Raw genomic sequence first — 18,512 nt, 5'->3', positions numbered from 1 at the left:
CCATGGACAGTTGCAGACTCCTCAGGTGATGTGAGTGATAGCTGATAGGATACACTAAGGGGTCTCCAATTAAATGTCATGCAAGTCATTCATACATCAAGTAAAGCTATGTCAAAGCCTGAAGTGAAGCCTTTGCCCGTATTTGCAAAGCCTATTTCATCATTGTGGCTCTCATGTAGGATAAATGGGCTCATGGCTATGCTCTCTGATCCTGGCTTGAAGGTCTGCTCTCTCTGATCTTTGGTTTTAATGAAGGTATCACTTTGTCGTCTCAGGTTATCCATCTCAGCCGGTGGAACAAAGGCCACTCCAGCAGATGCCACCTCAGCTTATGCCACACACGCAGCAGCCGCAGCAGCAGCTGCAGCCACCACCACAGCAAGCCCAGGCCCCACCACAGACCCCGCAGCAGCAGCAGCAGATGATGATGATGCTTATGATGCAGCAGGATCCCAAATCAGTCAGGCTGCCTGTCCCACAAGGAGTTCATGCGCCGAGAGGGCCTCTGAATCCAGATGCCCAACGAATGCCGCTGCAGCAGGGTGGGAACATGCCAGTAATGGTCAACCTCCAAGGTCCTGGGTCGGTGCCTCCATCTCCTGACAAGCAAAGAATTTCCTTGCCAGGCAATCCTCCTCTGGGAAATAATGCAAGAAAAATGGTTTATCCAGACAATGTACAGAATCCTTCCAGCTCACCCCTCGGAGAGGTTTCGGCAGTGTCCTCCCTTGCAGAAGGAGGTGGAGCCGAAGGCCCCCCAGCAGCAGGAGCTCAGAATAGTCTGACATCTCACTTAGTAGTTTCACAGAACCAGTTAATGATGACAGGACCCAAACCTGGACCATCCCCACTGTCAGCTGCCCCAGGTGCCAGTCCCCAGCAGCAGTCTAATTCTCTGCCTAGTGCTCTGACACACCACTTTCCAAATGTGGCCACCCCGTCACAAACATCGAGGCCCAAAACGCCCAACAGAGCGAGCCCGAGGCCCTACTACCCTCAGACTCCCAACAACCGTCCACCTAGCACAGAACCCTCCGAGATTAGCCTGTCTCCAGAGAGGCTCAATGCTTCTATAGCCGGCCTGTTCCCTCCCCAGATCAATATTCCTTTACCTCCCAGGCCTAATCTCAACAGAGGATTTGATCAGCAGGGTCTTAATCCCACTACTTTGAAGGCCATTGGACAAGCTCCCTCAAATCTCACAATTAACAACCAGTCTAATTTTGCTGCTCCCCAGTCACACAAATTGGAAGGTGTGGTCATTAATTCAGGAAAACAAACCAGCACTGGAGGGACAAAGAGAGCGAGTCCAAGCAACAGCCGAAGGTCCAGTCCCGGGTCCAGCAGGAAAACGACTCCCAGCCCTGGCAGGCAGAATTCAAAGGCAGCTAAATTATCACTGACAGCTCAGCAGAATCCACCTCTCTTGCAGAACATGGAGTTACAAAGGAATATGCTGGCTAGTCCCTCTTCTTTGCCAACACCTGTGAGTACGAGTTTTCAAAACAGCAACCTGCTCAGTGGTCAGGGCCCTGCAGTTCCTGCCCCTGCTGTGACTGGCATTCCCGAGGACAACAAGGAGAGCCTTAGTGTGCCTCAAGATACCGAGTGTCCAAGTGCACAAGGCGTCCAGGGTAACAAAGACCAGCCCAGTATTGAGCTAAAAAGTATCCCTGCTCCAGAAATGAAAATGTTGGTTCCAGAAGAACAGTCAAAAAAGGACGGGCAAGCCCTAGACACCGCTAAGCTTCCAGTCTTGGAGGAGAGTAAACCCACGGTGTCTCCAGCTATGAGGGAGGCACCAACTTCTTTAAGTCAGCTTCTTGACAACTCTGGAGCTCCTAACGTAACCATTAAGCCCCCTGGGCTGACTGGTCTTGAAATGGCACCGATGGTCACCAGTGGTGAGGAGCTAAAGAAGATAGCTGTCATTCCCCCGCTCCAAGATCCGTCTTCGAGCAAAGAGCCTTCCAGCTCCCTTAGCTTGCCCCAGAGTAACGAGCCCTGTTCAAGTGCAGGGCACCAGGAACTGGGAGAAACAAACTCAAGTGTTGCACAGAGCGTTCCTCCAGTGATGCAGAGGCCCATCAGCTCTTCCATGTCAGGTTCTTTACCCCCCAACCAGATAACAGTTTTTGTCACCTCGAACCCCATCACATCCTCTGCCAGCACGTCGGCGCCGCTGCCGTCCAGCTTACAGCCCACCCTGGTGTCCACCGTGGTCACGATGCCCAACGTGGGCAGCAAAGTGATGGTGTCTGAGGGGCAGCCCGCGGCGCAGTCCGGCACCCGCCCGCAGTTCATCACCCCCGTCTTCATAAACTCCTCGTCCATCATTCAGGTCATGAAGGGCTCTCAGTCCAGTACCATTCCAGCAGCCCCCATGACGTCCAGCTCCAGCCTCATGCCTCAGTCTGTGGCAGTTGTTGGTCCTTTGCATTTACCCCAGAACATCAAGTTCTCCTCCGGGCCCGCTCCTCCCAGCACATCATCCGGCAGTTCCTCCTCCAGCGTTCCCACCAGCAGGCCGCTGGTTCTTAACCCCTTGGCGCCTCCTGCTCAGCTGCCTTCTCCCGCTACAACTTCTTCCAGTGTCCCTTCCCATCTTCCTGCTCAGCCAGTCAAAGACTTCAGCCCAGAGGAGACTTCTCACAGCGGTGGGTCGAGCGACCAGTGCTCCGTGACGGCAGCGCAGTCTGGACCTGTGGTGTCGCCCCTTCTCACGAGTAGTCCAGGGTCTGGGAACAGGCGCAGTCCTGTTTCGTCAAGTAAGGGAAAGGGAAAAGTAGACAAGATTGGCCAACTCTTGCTGACTAAAGCATGCAAGAAAGTCACCGGCTCCCTCGAGAAAGGGGAGGAGCAGTACCCTTTGGATGGAGAAGCGGAAGGCCAGGGACTGGAAACGCTGGTCTCAAATAGTTTGGGAACAGAGCAATCACCAGCAGAGCTCGACAGTAAAGCTGTGACACCTGCAGCACCCAGTCTGACAAAACAGAGCACTTGTGGGCCTGGCAGCTCCAGCAGCACGGCCACTCCTGCCCCTGCGTCCCCAGCAGCCAGCGCGGCGCCGGCCCCCGAGCCCCCGGCGCCCAGCACTAACGGCAGCAGCCAGCCCCCCGAGCCCACGGCGGCTGCCGGCGAGGATGCGGCGCCACAACAGGAGCCCCTCCAGAGCGCAGGTGAGTGCAGCGCTGCTGTGTCTGGGGGGAGGGCGTCAGGGGGCTCCTGCAAAGTCCCGAGGGGTGTTTTCCCGTGAGCGTGATCCAATCCGGGGGTTGTGGCCCAGGCCGACAGCTTCTTTGTTGTGTCTCACATCTGGATGTTGGGCCCGGAGGTCACCGATGTGGTACAGTAACAGAGGAACAGTAACCCCAGGGTTGGCAGTGGGAAGGAGAAGTCAAAAGTAACACTTCAGACAGCTTTGGTACTGGTGCATACTCTGGTATTCTGCTTCAGACTCGACAGAGGCTTTTATTTTTGTAACTTATTTCCATTTACTAGCTCAAGGATGGTATTTTGAGTTAATCCTGATAACACTCCTTGTCTCTTTGAATATCCTGAACCCTCTGGGGCAGTAACATCCAGAAGGCAAAACCCAAAACTCAAATGCTCATTTCAGAGGAACACCTGAAAAGGTGATTACAGGTGAACTGCAGTTCCAACTCGTCAAATACCTGTTTTCTCCATCACTGCATTCATGCATCAGACACACTTTTTAATGACCTTGCTGCTATCTCTTGATGCCACTTTTTAATCTGTTGAAAATGGTGTGGAAATAAATAAACCATCAGCCCTGAGGTCAGCTGCCCGAGTATCCTTTGTGCTTTACTTCATGAAATTGCACACAGAAGGTAAAGCCATGGCACACAGAATTCGCAGGAGTCAGTGGAACCGAGAACTTGAGCTTGAAGGTGTCTTTCCCTGCGAGTGTCAGACATACAAGATGGCTGCAGGCCACCATAAAGTGGAAATGTTTCCCTTCAGCTTCACAGGGGGTTTGTTAGGAGAAAAATGGAAGTGGATAGTCTGCATTTGAAGGGAATGTTTAACTTTCTGTCTCCATGTTCTTCTAAAGTTCATTATTACCTGGAAGAGAAGACTAGAAAGCGTTAGCCCTACAGGATTTGTGTTTTCACCTTCTCTTTTGGCTTGGCAACCCAAGAAATGTTAATTCACATCATCTGATTGCCAGCAGACTCCAAGGGAGCCTCTGGAGCATATTTTGCACTCTTGCAATTTGACTGAAGGAGGACATTGATTCATTAACAAAGATGCTATGGTTTTTTTTTTCCCCCCAGGACTGCTGAAATGAGCATTAAATTGAGGGAGCCTAAACGGCTCCATTTCTAGCACTGTCTTTAATTTCTCAGCCTGATGGGAAACTGATACCTTTATAAATGTGGTTTATGATAATTTCATCACTTGTTCTAATTTGAGAAAGCTTGAAGTGGTTTTGCCAAACTGGGTGGGGGGGGTTAAAACTGGCCAGGGGGGAGGGAGGGGATGTAGAGGGTAGGCTACAAAAATGGCATCTGTGAAACAACCAAGGCAGTCAGCTGGAAGGGTCAGCGTTTTGTGAAACCAGCTCAATGGCACAGCAGTAAAGTCTCATGATTGGAAAGTAATGCTTTGTCCCTCCGTTTTTATTCTAGCATCCTCTCAACATTTAACACAGAAAAAAAGCTCAGTTGCAGCATCAGAAAGTACTGTTCAAAGAACAGGTAAATCTCGTTTTGGAAAAGCAGAATATAGGTGAACGAAGCTCTTTGTCTGAGACACAAAATGCACCTGTTTTAATGCTTGTTTGATGGCACTTTGTGCTTGGCACTTTGGGGGTTGGGGCTTTTATTATTTATGATGTGGGGGATCTCTTTGTTAGATACATTGTGCTTTAGAAGCCTCCAAAGGCTCGTTGGAGATTCAATACGGCATCAAGAAGCGAGAACGTCACCAAGGCATGTTTAGATACTCAGTCACAAACTGGAGGGACTGCATTTGCAACAGCAGCTTGTGTTTGGATCTCAAAAGCAAACAGGAGGGTTTTATGTAGTTCTAAAAACATCTTCCTAAACCACGCTGAGAATACAAACCTTAGGGTTGTAATCCCCTTTCTGCACAGTTTCTGCAGCCTCAGCAGCGCCTCCTGCTGCAGTGTGCTGCGGGCTGCTGCACGGGCCGGGCAGACGGCTCTGCTGCTCGGTCCGTCCCCGGGGTTGTTTCACTGGCGCTTCTGTGCTGGTTTAAAAAAGGAATTTCCAATAGGGAAAGGGACAGACGTGGAGCTGCACAGGGGAAATGCCACTCTCCATCAGTCTCCCAGCTCTGATGTGGTTCAGAAAGTCAAAATTGTACTAAATGGGTTGGTTTGAAACTCCACGTGGCAAAGATGCTGCAGTGCAGAGACCCAGCTCATGGCTGGGGTCACTTTTACTCTGGGATATTTTCCCCGTTCAAATTTTGAGTAGGAGGAAGAGTAACTCTTCCCTTACATTGCTTAATGTATTTCTCCTGCCGCCAAGACACCAAGATGATGCTCTGCACACTCACACTAGAGCCTCTGCTGCTCCAGCAATACTGATCACGAGGGATATTTATGATGCTTCACTGCTTTTGTTACACCTTTGTTCCTTGTGCACACTCTAGCAACCTCTGTGCACTAAACCAGTCTCAAAGTCAAAGCCACAGTTGTGGGGCCCGAAGATGACGTGGTGTGGAGTGTGGTGAGGGCAGCGTGGGGAGCGAGAAGGGAGGTGACACGCTGCCTGCTCCTGGTGATCTCTGCACCAGTGGCAGCTGCTCAGGAGAGGTGCTGTGCTTAGCTAGAGACACTCCCTCTCAAACTAAGGATCTGGTGGCTGTGGGAAGAATTACAGATGGACAGTGAAAAGATTAGAAAGCTTCTGTGATGGAAAGGAGAGCTGCCATGTGGTGAAGACTCAAAGGAAACCTGATCCGTATGTGTAAAATCTCTGTGAGAGGGGGAAGGAAGGCAGGGCAGGCTTCTCTTTACATTGTCCCCTGAGAGGTTTTACTAATTCAAGTGTGTAATTGGGCTTCAGAGGATTGTCCTCCTTTGCATTAGAAAATATTGCTGTGAGAAGTGGTTGGGTTTAGGCCAAATTTTACATGCATAATCTTGTATTTTTAAGGCTTAAAACCAATAACCCCGAAAAGTGTTACAAGTGAGAATCTGTCTAAAATAGAAAAAGGAAGGGACTACAGCCCTTGTCAGGAAATTTCCCTACAGGTTTCTCCTGTTGTAGGGTTCCTTTTGATGTCCCTGCCTTGGCTGGTGCAGAGCACAGTGAGCAGTAGCACCTGGCAGATGCAGCTTGATACAGTGGCTGGCTTCGCTTTGAGAGGAGCGATAGATGAGAGAAGTTGCCTCCTCAGCCCTGGTGCCCAGTGAGGAAGTCGTGAGGCAGTTGTGCAGTGTGAGCTGGTGTGAGCTTCTACAGCAGACTGAAAAAGTATCTTTTTCTCTTGTAGAACTTGAAACAAATGCTCCGGTAGTTGCTGGTCAAAGGTAAGGAGCTCGTTTGTGTGGATTCAGAGCAGATCTAGCTTTCATTCCTGGGAGCAAGTCCCTCTCTCTTTGCTTCAATCGCACAACCTTTGCTACTGCTTTTCATTTGCCTCTCCATACCCTTTCTGTCCTGCTGAGAAGTGGGTGTAGGTGAATGTTTCCAAACATTGATGAGGTGCAGAACGTGAGGTAACCTCTTCCCAAGCCCGTCTTTGTGCTTTGGGCCGTGTTTCCTCTTACCCCTTCAGACCTGAGCGTTTCACATCCTGGAAGGATTCGGTGTTGTCTGCAAACAAATGCAGACTGGCACCCCCAAAGCCTGCAGCTTAGCTGTCAGGTGGAGTCCTGTCTTCTGAGAGTAAACCTTTCTCAAATTTGTTCCTCTTCTGCTCCATGACTGTGTTCTCCAGATCTCCTCTGTATGTGTTTGCTGACACTGTGCTGGCAGGAAGGCCAGGGAGCAGCTTCATCCTGCCCCAGTTGAGACATTCTGTAATTAAAAGGTGAAATTTCAGATGGTTGTGTTCTGTCAGAACAAAATGTGGCGTCCAAGACCCATTTCTGTTAGACTCTAAACCCGCTTGGCTCTTCAGCTCAGTCTAGGCAGCTGTGATGGCAACCCGTGGTAAGGGTTTTGGCTGACTGGCGGGTGTTGGAGGCTGCCCTGGGACAAGGGGTGCAGTTCAGTCCCTTGGGTCATCAGGCAGCACCTTCCTTTGTAAGGGAGAGGAGGCCAGGCCCTTTCTCACAGCAGGAATGACTCTGAGTGGGATACTTGACTAGATTTACCTGCACATGGACTGGCATTGTTCTAGTTGTAACAGAGACTTCACAATGAGCTTTCTTTAGGGTAGAGTGTTTGTAAAAGAGCTGGAGATGCAGCACTTGGCAGTTTCTCCAGGGGAGCTGCCCTGTGTGGCCCTTTCCAGACTCACTCAGCACATCAGATCCCCACAAGGACAGTTCTGTTTGGGTTTTTCTGGGCTGATGCTTTTCAGAGCAAGACCAGAAAAGAAGGAAAGCTTCCAGGCAGATCGAGTGTGGTGCTGGCTGACGCCCACAGCTCCTGCAGCCGTGTGGTACAAGCCAGAGAGGGACACTGCAGCCTCCAGAACACTAGAAATGTTCTGACTTGGACCACTTTGATTGCCTTCTATAAAAGGAGAGAAGAGATGTGTTGGTTCCTGTGAGACAATCCAAGCTATGGGTCAGTCAGCAGAACCTGTAGGAGTGAGCAGTGCTAACTGAACTGCAGCTGGCGCTGCCTGTGTGCTCACCTGAAGCAGGGGGCTGTTGGTTCAGCTGTCTGGGACCAGTTTGTGGCCTGCTGGGGGGTCTGGTTTATAGATCACCCATAACATGGACTTCGGGGCATTTCAACATCCACTGTGTATCTGAGACAACCCACGTGCTTCCTGTTTGCCTCTACTGTGTCCTCCCTTGCTTGAGAATGTTTGTCTCTCCTTTCATTGACAGACTGTGTTTTAATTCAGAGACCTGCTACTTAAACCTCCACGTGTCTGTAGCTGCTTCTCCTCTCAGGGCAGGGCTCCTCTGGCACGGTGTCACTGTAGTGGAACCTCTGCCACACACAGGTCTGCTCTGTGTCCTTCCAGTCAGGGCTCTGCTTCAGGCAGCTTTTCTTGACATCTTGCCAGTATCACTGGAAGGGTGCAAAGTGAGGGTTTTTTCTCCTTTTCCATTGTCAGCTGAGTATTTTCTTTGGCTAATTGCTCACCTTTGAATAATTCCCAGGAGATAAGTTTAGCTTAATCTTCAGAAACCACTAAGCCATCAGCAATTGTCTGGCGTTGATGCACTGAGGAGAAAGCACCCAGACCTCAGCATGAGCTTACAGGGGTGACACAATCAAAGGAGGAGTTTACTTACAAGGTGTACACTCCGTTTGCTGTCTCAGTGACAAGCGTCATGGCTGAAAGGACAGGTCTGTGCACAAAACCCTCCTGGTGAGAAGAGAACAAAGAAAGTAAAAATCAAAGGATTCCACCTTCAAGCTTTATAAAGCTTGGAGAAAGTTTTAAGTAACCCTTAAGCTTCTCAATACGTGACGAATCCCTGGGATGAGTGGGGTGAGTGTGTGCAGGAGTGACCCGAGCTGAAGAGGCCGCCGCTCCTGTGTGTGTTCACCTGCAGTTCCAGCTGGGCTCCCCCACCCTGGCGCTCTCTAATGGAACCTTTTGCTTTTCCTAGACTTCAGTAATGACACCTGTGGAAAACAGAGCAGACAATTTCTAATGCATCTCATTTCTTGGTCTTCTCATGTTGCAAGTGTTCTCTTTGAGGACTTCTCGATTCTGTATCCTCTGGTAATACTTGATAGAAACGGACTATCCTCTGCCTTGCTCAGGTCATTCTTCATCCGATAAAGCTCCTGGTATCTCTAGCATGTCATGTCTCCAGTGCTAATAGCCCGGAACCGGGACCTGTGTGGGGCCATCCTCCAGCTTATCTGACTTGCATAGAAAAGCGTAATCCTTCTTACACTTCATCAGAAATGTTTTGTCCCACTTTATTAGTAATGAGACAAAAGAGAGTTGTGAAAAGTCTAAAACTCCAAATAGAAGAAATTCAAGAACAGAGGATTGTGCCACTCCACAGGAAACTGTAGAGAACGGACAGCGCAAGAGATCGTCGCGGCCAGCGTCCGCCTCCAGCACCGCAAAAGGTAAAGTGCCCGGGCGGCGGGGCCGGGCTGTGCCCGCTGCCCCCTCTGCCCCTGCCGGCAGCCGGCTCCACGCGCTGCTCTGCAGCCGCCACGAGCCGGGCTCCCGCCGGGAGCGTCGCCAGCCTGGCCTCGGCAGTCGCCCGCCCGCGGTCACCCGGCACCGCGCGTCCTGCAGCGCTCGTCGGGGCCGCGTGCGGCGAACCTGCCCGGCTGGAGCCGGATTCTCGGGGCAGAAAGCTGGGGCTGTTCAGAGGACTGCTCTCAAGTACCAAAACAATACTTTCTGGTCTTTTGCTGAGCCTGAAAGAGCCGAGGCGGGTGCCTGAGCCTCCCCAGGTGCACAGAGGCAGATGCTGAGGGGTACTCGGGGCACCTGCGGCAGGAGAGCCCCGGGTGGCACCACACAGAGCCTCAGCTCCTCCTCAAACCCACAGTCCCAGCCCTTGGCCCGTGGCTGTAGCAGTGGCTGACGTGCCACATCCCCACACAGGCTGTGCCCTGTGACAGAGCAGGCAGTGCCAGCGCGGCACACGGGGCTGGCACACGGCTGCTCTGCATTCCCAGAGGTAACTCACCAGTTCCTCATGTCTAAGGGTCAGAAACCTGATGGCAAAAGTTGTGCCAGAGGGTAGAGAGAGACTGACAAAAAGCAACATTTGACCAAGATTTCAAAGATCATGTACAGAGCAAAGAGATGTTAACGGACAGTGACTGTGAAAGTCAAGCTGAATTCAGCAACCCTTTCCTCTGCTGAAGCTACTCAAGTTTGCTGGCCAGAATCTTTGCATTTTAAGAGTTTCAGAGAAGGCTTCCAGCTGCACAGACCACCCTGCAGGGCTCCATGGAGGGACCTGTGTGTTCTGCACTTGTGTGGCTGCTGAGCTTAATTCCCTTTCCTGCCTGTGGCAGGATTGTGCAGAAGTCTGTGCTGTAAAAACAAACTGTCTCTCCTGATTGTGAAAAAGGGTTTGAAACGTGTGAAGCCGCTGTGAAATGGTGCTACTGCTCCCTGCCTGAGGCTGGGGCATGTGGGACATGTGCCCTTTGCCACATGGTGTAACCACTGAACCTTAAAGATGACAACGGGGGGCATCTCAAACCTGAAATCATGGGGATGTGAGTGGGAAGCACCCCACAGCTCCCTGGGGGTTTTGTACTCGCTGTTACCTCTGTAAGTGACATCAGTGTTTATAAAACACACACCTGGAAGTGCCACAGTGTCTGTGGGGGTCGTGCAGGGCTGTCTGGGTTCTGGCTGCCTTCCCCAGCCGCCTGCTCCTGGGGTACAGGGAGCTCAGGGAAACGGGGCTGGTGGGGAAGAGGACAGGCTGGAGGGGTGCTGAGGCGGCTGCAGAGGTGTGCTGAGGTTTGCCACTTGTGCCTGCTCTTGCTCTGCTTTTTCGTTAGTGATTCCTAGCCTAGGAAAGCTACCGTGGTGCTCCCCATGTGCTCCCGGGCCCTCGGCCCCCAGAGGGGTTACCCCTGGGACACAGCCTGGCTGAGGCCTCGGGCCAAGCACAGACACAGGAGCGAGAGAGAAATGGAACTTCTGGGTTGGTGCCGAGGTTCCTGTGCTGAGGAATGGGAAGGAGGCGGCAGAGGGGAAGGGACAGCCCAGGGATGGCTGCTCTGAGGGGCTTCAGCAGCCGCCCTTCACCCTTTGGTTCGCTTCTAAAAGCCCGTGCTGTGTTGGTGTCACACAAGGGCTGTTGCAGCATTTGCTGTAGCTTTGAGTTGCTGCTGGGGTGGCTGCAGTGCTGCTGGGTTGCGGTGCTGCTGGGGTGGCTGCGGTGCTGCTGGGTTGCGGTGCTGCTGGGGTGGCTGCGGTGCTGCTGGGTTGCGGTGCTGCTGGGTTGGCTGCAGCGCTGCTGGGTGGCTGCGATGCTGCTGGGTGGTTGCAGTGCTGCTGGGTTGTGTTGGGTTGACTGCGGCGCTGCTGGGTTGTTTGCAGTGCTGCTGGGTTGGCTGCGGTGCTGCTGGGTTGAGGGGCTGCTGGGTTCTTTGCGGGGCTGCTGGGTTCTTTGCGGGGCTGCTGGGTTGAGGGGCTGCTGGGTTGTGCTGCTGGGGTGGCTGCAGTGCTACTGGGTTGAGGGGCTGCTGAGTTGTTTGCAGTGCTGCTGGGTTGTGCTGCTGGGGTGGCTGTGGTGCTGCTGGGGTGGCTGCAGTGCTGCTGGGTTGAGGGGCTGCTGGGTTGTTTGCAGGGCTGCTGGGTTGCAGTGCTGCTGGGGTGGCTGCAGTGCTGCTGGGTTGAGGGGCTGCTGGGTTGTTTGCAGGGCTGCTGGGTTGCAGTGCTACTGGGGTGGCTGCAGTGCTGCTGGGTTGAGGGGCTGCTGGGTTGTTTGCAGGGCTGCTGGGGTGGCTGCAGTGCTGCTGGGTTGAGGGGCTGCTGGGTTGTTTGCAGTGCTGCTGGGTTGTTTGCAGTGCTGCTGGGTTGAGGGGCTGCTGGGTTGTTTGCAGGGCTGCTGGGGTGGCTGCAGTGCTGCTGGGTTGAGGGGCTGCTGGGTTGTTTGCAGTGCTGCTGGGTTGTTTGCAGTGCTGCTGGGTTGAGGGGCTGCTGGGTTGTTTGCAGGGCTGCTGGGTTGATGCGTTTCAGAGCCGTGGGCTTGGTGCTGCTGCTTTGCCAGTGTCTCAGACTCTTGAAGCACCCCCAGCTGCTCAGGCCTGTGGAATGTACTGTGAAGAGCCAAAGATACAGCACCAACGTTCAAAATCCCACTTCTAAAAGCTCTAAAGATGCAAATGCCCCTGGTCCTTAGTCCTTCCTTCCTTTGCCTTGGAATGGCAGTGCCTTGGGCAGAGGCTGGAGGTGCCCCTGCCCCGGCTGCAGCCGCTCACCCACCACGTCCCCTGCAGCCGCTGGTTTCCTAACGCCGCCCCTTGCCAAGGACCCCTGGTCGGGTCCCAAAACACCTTCCCCCGTGGTTTTCCTGCCGGCCCCGCGGCGCAGGCTGCTCTGGCTCCGGCTCCTTCCCGTGGCACGGCCGGGCAGGGCAGCGCAGCCCCACGCGGCTCCGAGCGAGCCTGGGGCAGCCCCTGGCACTGCTGCACCCGCAGCTCTCGGGGCACGCCGCGCTGGGCAGGGGCCGTGTGCCTCCCCCAGCCCCTGCTCGGGGGAGCCGGGCTCGGTGCAGGGGCCCTCGGTGCCTCTGGGGAGCGCCTGACCGACCTCCTATCCACGCTTCTTTTCTTCTCTTGATTTCAGAGACCAGTGCCAGTGCAATGCAGTCAAAACGAAGAAAGTCCAAGTAAATTACTGCATGGAAACATGAAACTTGTAAATGAGTGTGAATTCCCCTGTAGCCAGTTTGAGCTGTGACCTTTTCCTCTTTTTTAAACAAAGCTCTGTACAGTAAGTCGCTGAATCTCCTGCTGTCCCCAGGACATGGGGGGGCTGAGAACCAGAGAAGTGGGTGTAAAAAAACTGGGTTTCTTGTAAAACTCTCTGGCTTTCCAGGGTGAACACAGGAGGTTGATGTGTGTGTTTGTTTGTTTGTATGACACGGGAGGGGGAGACCATTGTAAATGTCTGTTTCCACTTTTCACAAACCAACTAGAGTACAGGGTTGTCATTTTTAGGTATTAAATGAGGTCTTGTGCTGTTGTTGAAGTACTGTATGTGAATAGCAGTGAGAGGGTCTTGTTGGGAAATGTAAATAGTTTTATTATATAGTAGATCTGATGTATTTGTTGTAGAAATGGACCAGTGAAACGAAATACACAGAAGGGTTTGTACAATGTGGAATCCCTCCTGCTCTGAATAAATGTTATTGTCCTAGAGTTTGGGTTGTATTATTATTAGCAGCAGCAGCATCCCAAACAGGAAGATGGATTATTTAGAGCTCCAGGCCTGCAGGCTCCTTATATGGAGCTTTAGAGAGGAATTTGTTTAACCACAAGCAAATTAACTGATGCAGCTGTTCCTGGGAGGCAAAACAGCCCCTGGGCACGGGGGGCACAGCGGGAGCTCCCGGGTGCAACCTCTTCCAAATCCACCTCTGCAGGGAAGGGCCATGGAGAGGGCTCGTGGAGTTCCTGAGGGGGCCTCAACCCATCCTGAGAGGCTTGAGGGCAGGGTCAGTGTCTGCAGGGACACAGAGCTGGAACTGCTGTGTCCTACAGAGCCTGGGCCCCTCGCCCTGGGGCCACTGGTGTGCTTGGAGTGACTGGCTGGGGAGCAGCTCTGGGGTTGGAGCCCTTGAGACGATCCCTGTGGGTGCCCCAAAGGGCCTCTGTGCCAGGTGGTGGGTGAGGGAAGGGATTGTTCCCCTGGCACTCACGAGGCCACATCTGGGATATTATTACTTGGTCTCTACCCACCACCCCCCCAACCAAAAAGGATGTTGATAACCAAGCTGGCCAAGGGCTGAGAACACCTGGCCCAGGAGGGGAGACAGAGGGTTGCTTATGGCCGTGTCCACTCTCATTTGGAGTGTCTCCAAGCATGGAGACTCCTGAACCTCACTGGGCAACCTGCTCCTGTGCTCAGCTACTCCTGCAGGGAAAAAAGTGTTTTCTCACATTTAAGGGGAGTTTCTCTTCTTTTTTACTTCACTTTGTGCCTCTCATCCTCCCCCTGGGCTGAGTCCAGCTCTGTGCCATGCTCACACGGGGATGGGATCCCCTGAGCCTTCTCCCCTGGGCTGGGTGCTCCCAGCTCAGCCTCTCCTCCTGTCAGGCTCTGTCACCAGCTGAGGCTTCTCTCCACCTCAGTCACCAGGGTGGTGGGAGCCCATCTGTGTGCTCAGAGAAGGAGCTGATGCCATAGGGCTCATCTGGCACAGGGCCGGTCTGTCTGGGGCCATCGGCATCTGCCTCAGTCCCTGCAATCATCAGCTGAGACTCTGGGCTTGGTAACAGAAAGGGAAGAGAAATCAACAGCTCAGCCCCATCCCCTCTGCATTCTTGGCTTCAAAGGGCACTTTTTCCTGTCAGCTTGTGTCTCGTAGTAAAGGAAGAGCTTCCCTCGACGCCAGCGCTTTTGCCAGGAGCTTCACTTGCAGGAACACACAGAAAACTGAGTTTTAAACAGGGGGTTTATTATTATTTCTTGTGGGGTTTTGTTTATTTCTATTAGATTATTTTTTCAGTCAACAGGCAGCATTGCAACCTACCAACCACAACCAGGTCACACAGGCACTGCCACGGATCCCAGGCAGCCAGTGCTTCGGGCTGCTGAGGCACCAAGCGTCCAGTCAGCGTCCTGCGGGGAGCAGCCTCCCTCTGCCCCCTTCCTCAGCCCCACTGAGCACACAACACACGCAGGACGGGGTTTGCTGGCGCTGAGCTGCGGGTGAGGCTTCAGTCCTACAGGATAGGTGACGGGCAAACCCCTGGGGCCTTTCCCCCTGTCCTCCAGGTGCCGGTGTGCAAGTGCTGGGGAGCAGGGCAGAGCTGGCGGGGCTGGGCATGTTCTCTGGAGTGTTGCAGGAGAGGCTTAAGGCAACCAACCCAAACCAACCCAAACAGCATTTCCTTCACCTCTCTCTCGGCAGCAGCAGCAGCCGCTGCCCGCACCGGCCGTCCCTCAAGGAGCTGGGGCTCGGGCTGAGCTTTGCACAGCTGCCTGATCCGGCATCCGAAATGCTGAATACTCTTTAGCTGAAAGAGAAAAGCTGAATGCTCTCTGGGGCGTTCACTCTGTGAGGCTCCTCTGAGAACCCCAGGGTCGGCTTCCAAAGCAACACAGAAATACCCCAAACACCTCCCTGCTCGTCTCTTGCATAGGGCTGTTGGCTGTTGGGTCACACAATGGTTCAAGTTCTGCAGTTGTCTTAAAAAGAAACCCCCAGAAAGATGACACACCGTGAGACAAGGTGAAAGGCACGTGAGTGAGTCCAGCAGGGAGATGGATGAGTGTTCCAAGCAGGATGCCTGGGGCTGATACATGAATAAACCCTTGCAGTGCCCTGCACAGTACAATGACAGCAGAGAAAACATTCCCGTGGCACCATGTGCTGGTCCCTCATCCCTGGGTTTCCCAAAGCATAATGCTGGAGATACAAAGCTGAGGAGGATTCTGCTCCCAGCTCCCCTGGCCTGGACACGTGAGGATGCAGCTTTTGGCCTCTCCATGAGCTTAAAAATAAGCCTCACTGACAATTCACTGTGTTGGTTCCCCCTCCATTTGCAAGGAGTAAAAACCTTCCCCCTGCACAGGTGATGAGATACCATCAGAGTGAAGGGCAGAGGGATTTTCATCAGCAGCTGTAGCGGAGCCAAAGCTCTGGGGGTGTTTTTGTGCTGTGGCCACAGGGCAGTGTCTTTCTGACAAAGCTCTGGGGATGGGGCAGGAGGAGCCCACTCCCGCCAGCTCAGCTCAGCAGGAGTGCAGGGGAGGAGGCACCTGTGTGTCAGCGCTGTCAGAAAGGTGTAAAACAAGCCCTCATGCAAGAGCCTTCGTAGATGGAGCTGCTCATCTTTGTCACCCTCACCCAGGAAAGAGCTGGGGCTTGGTTAATAACCCAGCTCTCTCTTCAGAGGTGAAAAGAAGCTGTTTGGTGGCGATGGGAATGGTGGAAGGGGAGGTTGTGGGGAGGCTCCAGCCCAAGCTGGGGCTGTCAGGAGGAGGTGGGTCCTTCCCCTGCTCCCAAGCCACAGCCACAGCACGGCCCGAGGCAGACGCTGGCTCCCAGAACAGGACTGAACCCTGGAGGGATTGTTCAGGACTCTGCCACTGCACTGAACAGATGTGGGAGGTGCAGAACTCCACCTTGAAGCAGAGGAGCCCTGGGGCAATCAACCCCCTGGGCAATGCCCAGGATAGGAAGGCTGCTGGCGTGGTGTCTGTCTGTCTGTCCACGGGTGCCATGCTGAGGGGTCACCAGGCCCAGTCCCATGGTGGGGAAGGACTTGGGAGAAGCTCTGAGGACTGGGACATCCCTCCTGCCACCAGCAGATGCTTCTGAGTGCAAACAGCGGTGGCTGTTGGCAGCAGCTGCACACGAGGAGCCTCTTGCTCTGAATGTGGCCGTTCACGGAGCTGTGGGCGCTGCCATCACCTTGTGCCATCGCCCCAGCCCCAGCGCTGCTCTCCACAGCCAGCAACAGGCAGATGCTGGGGACCACTCTTCATTATGTGTTCTGTCACTCCTTGCTGTCTATTTTCTAATGATCATGTGGTTTAATCTCTGGGCTCAGGCTCGTTTTCAACCAATTCACCTGAAATTCCAACCAATTCCACTTCACACAGGGCATGGGACTGATATTTGTCCTCCACAGCAGGATGGCAAAGCCGAGTGATTCCAGTCCTGACCCTCACTGGGGGATTTGTTTCACCTCTTTTTCTGTTCTGACTGGTATAACGAGGTATCTAGTGGGGTTGTTTGTCCCCAGTGGGGCTGGATGGCAAAGGAAAAGGTACCAGTCAGATGTACATGTGAAATTATCTGTTGTTTTAGAAAAGTGCCTAAAGGAAGAGGTGCCTCAGTGGTGTCTTTGGGCTGGATACTGATGGTGCCCGTGGTGACAAAGGCTGATTCCCATGGGAAGAAGCCTTTTCCTTCCAGATGGAGCTTTTGCAGCAGAGCTGTTTGGGAGCACGAGTTTCAGGACTTTTGCCCCCCTCCATGTGGGGAGCAGAGCAGGGGAAGCTGCCCTGGGGGGGACTGCACAGCTTTATGTGCACAGCTGGGATGTGGTTTTCACCTCAGGAGGTGGCCCTTCACCCAGAGGCCTTGTGCTGGTGCCGGGGGATTGGGCACTCGCCTCAGGGGGCTCACCCGTGGCATCCCTGCCAGTGCCTGAAGGAGGCAGCTGAGATGCAGCTCCCGCCTTGCCTGGCACCACGGTGCCTCTGAGTGCTGGCAAGGCTTCCACAGCAGGTCTGCTCCCCCAGGCAATGCCGCCCTCGGTGCCCACTCCTTGCTGCAGGGCTGTGCTGGGCTGGGAAGCTGCTGTGACCCACTGCCCAGGCCACGCTGCCCGGCACAGTCACTGAGCACAGTCACTGAGCACAGCTCTGCCTCAGCCTCTCACAGGGGCATTTGCCCTTTGGGTTTTTTTCTATACTTTCATTGCAAGAAACACAAAACTTTCCTCCCACACATCTGCCTGTCCCCTGCACCAGCACCTCTCCTGGTGGCTGCTCTGACAGCCTCCCCGAGCCCAGCACTGGCATGGGCTGCTCAGCTCTGCTTCACCTCTGAAATCCTCCGTGGCTCATTGCTTAAAACCCCGACCTGGCTGTTCCCAAGGAAGCCCAGGGAGGGAGTAGCCACATTCCAGCTGCTGTCAGGTGAATCTTCAGGAGCTGGGCTGCTCCTCAGGGCTGGTTCCACCACAAGTGGCCCCAGCACCTCTTGGGAAGGATGTCGGTGTGTCCAGCCCCACGGACACTGCCCATGGCCACCCACCACTGCACAGCAAAGGCCTCACAGGCAGGCACAAACCCCACATCCAAACGGGGGAAAACCACCACATTCTTACATCCCCAGCACGTTTGCCAGGCCCCGAGCCCGTGCTGCAGCTTCCCCTCAGGCAGAGGAAGAAAACGAAGCCCCATCCCAGGCTCTGGCTCAGGACAGCACAGGCTGCAGCCAGCCCCCGGCATGGATGGAAAACAGATGGGTGCCAAGAGAAGACCCCAACAAACCCCTCAAACACTAAACCCCACTCCCCAAAACAAGTCCCTGCACCGTGCTGTGAGGGCTTCAGTTCTCAGTGTTTCAGCACCTTTCCTGTGTTCTGTGGCCTAAGCAGCCATGGCCTCACAGCCGGGGGGTCTGGCCCCAGCAGCACGTTGGGCTCTGGGCAGTCAGGGCTCTGCAGTCTGCACAAAGCATCACCCGGGGCTGGGGGCTTCACGGGGGGCTCAGGGGGGACAGCAGACAGTCACACAGGAGAAAGGGGCAGAGAGCAGGGAGGGGGTGGGACTGGAGCCCACGGGCGCTGTGTCACGAGCTCCTGCAGGACGCCAGGACTCTGCACCAGCCTCCTCATGAAAACAGTAATAATTTATTAATCCTTTATAAACATACTCTTGATATAAAGTGTGATAATAATTCTACTTCGTGTCCCGTGCCAGCTGGGCACAGCGTGACAGACGATGCCTCAGCCTGGCACTGAAAGGAGAAAGGGGAAGGAAACGGTTCGTACGCTGCCGAAAACCAGGATGGAGCAACAGTGTCAGCGTGGGGAGCTGAGTCGAGCTGAGCTGAGCTGAGCTGAGCTGGACTGAACTGAGTCAAGCCAAGTTGAGCTGGACTGAGCTGAGCTGAGCTGAGCTGAGCTGGACTGAGTCGAGCTGAGCTGAGCTGAGCCAAGCTGAGCTGGACTGAGCTGAGCTGAGCTGGACTGAACTGA

At 54.0% G+C, this 18,512-nt stretch overlaps 1 protein-coding gene across 9 annotated transcripts in view; it reads left to right on the top strand.

Moving 5' to 3' along the window:
• The window catches only part of NCOA6 (nuclear receptor coactivator 6), a 46,080-nt gene extending 33,091 nt beyond the window's left edge, over window positions 1–12,989 (top strand). For 4 of the 9 annotated variants that reach the window (XM_062009475.1, XM_062009468.1, XM_062009467.1 and 1 more), the window contains 5 exons: window positions 276–3,179; window positions 4,653–4,721; window positions 6,490–6,526; window positions 9,064–9,212; window positions 12,415–12,989. In XM_062009475.1, the coding sequence (XP_061865459.1) occupies window positions 276–3,179; window positions 4,653–4,721; window positions 6,490–6,526; window positions 9,064–9,212; window positions 12,415–12,461 (3,206 nt within the window). In that variant the 3' untranslated portion in view covers window positions 12,462–12,989. The other 5 variants (XM_062009469.1, XM_062009471.1, XM_062009470.1 and 2 more) reach the window with 5 other exon arrangements.
• Window positions 12,990–18,512: the final 5,523 nt, after the last annotated feature.

Source organism: Colius striatus, chromosome 16 (assembly GCF_028858725.1).
Source record: "Colius striatus isolate bColStr4 chromosome 16, bColStr4.1.hap1, whole genome shotgun sequence".
Taxonomy (NCBI): domain Eukaryota; kingdom Metazoa; phylum Chordata; class Aves; order Coliiformes; family Coliidae; genus Colius; species Colius striatus.
This window is presented reverse-complemented; position numbering and strand designations above follow the sequence as displayed.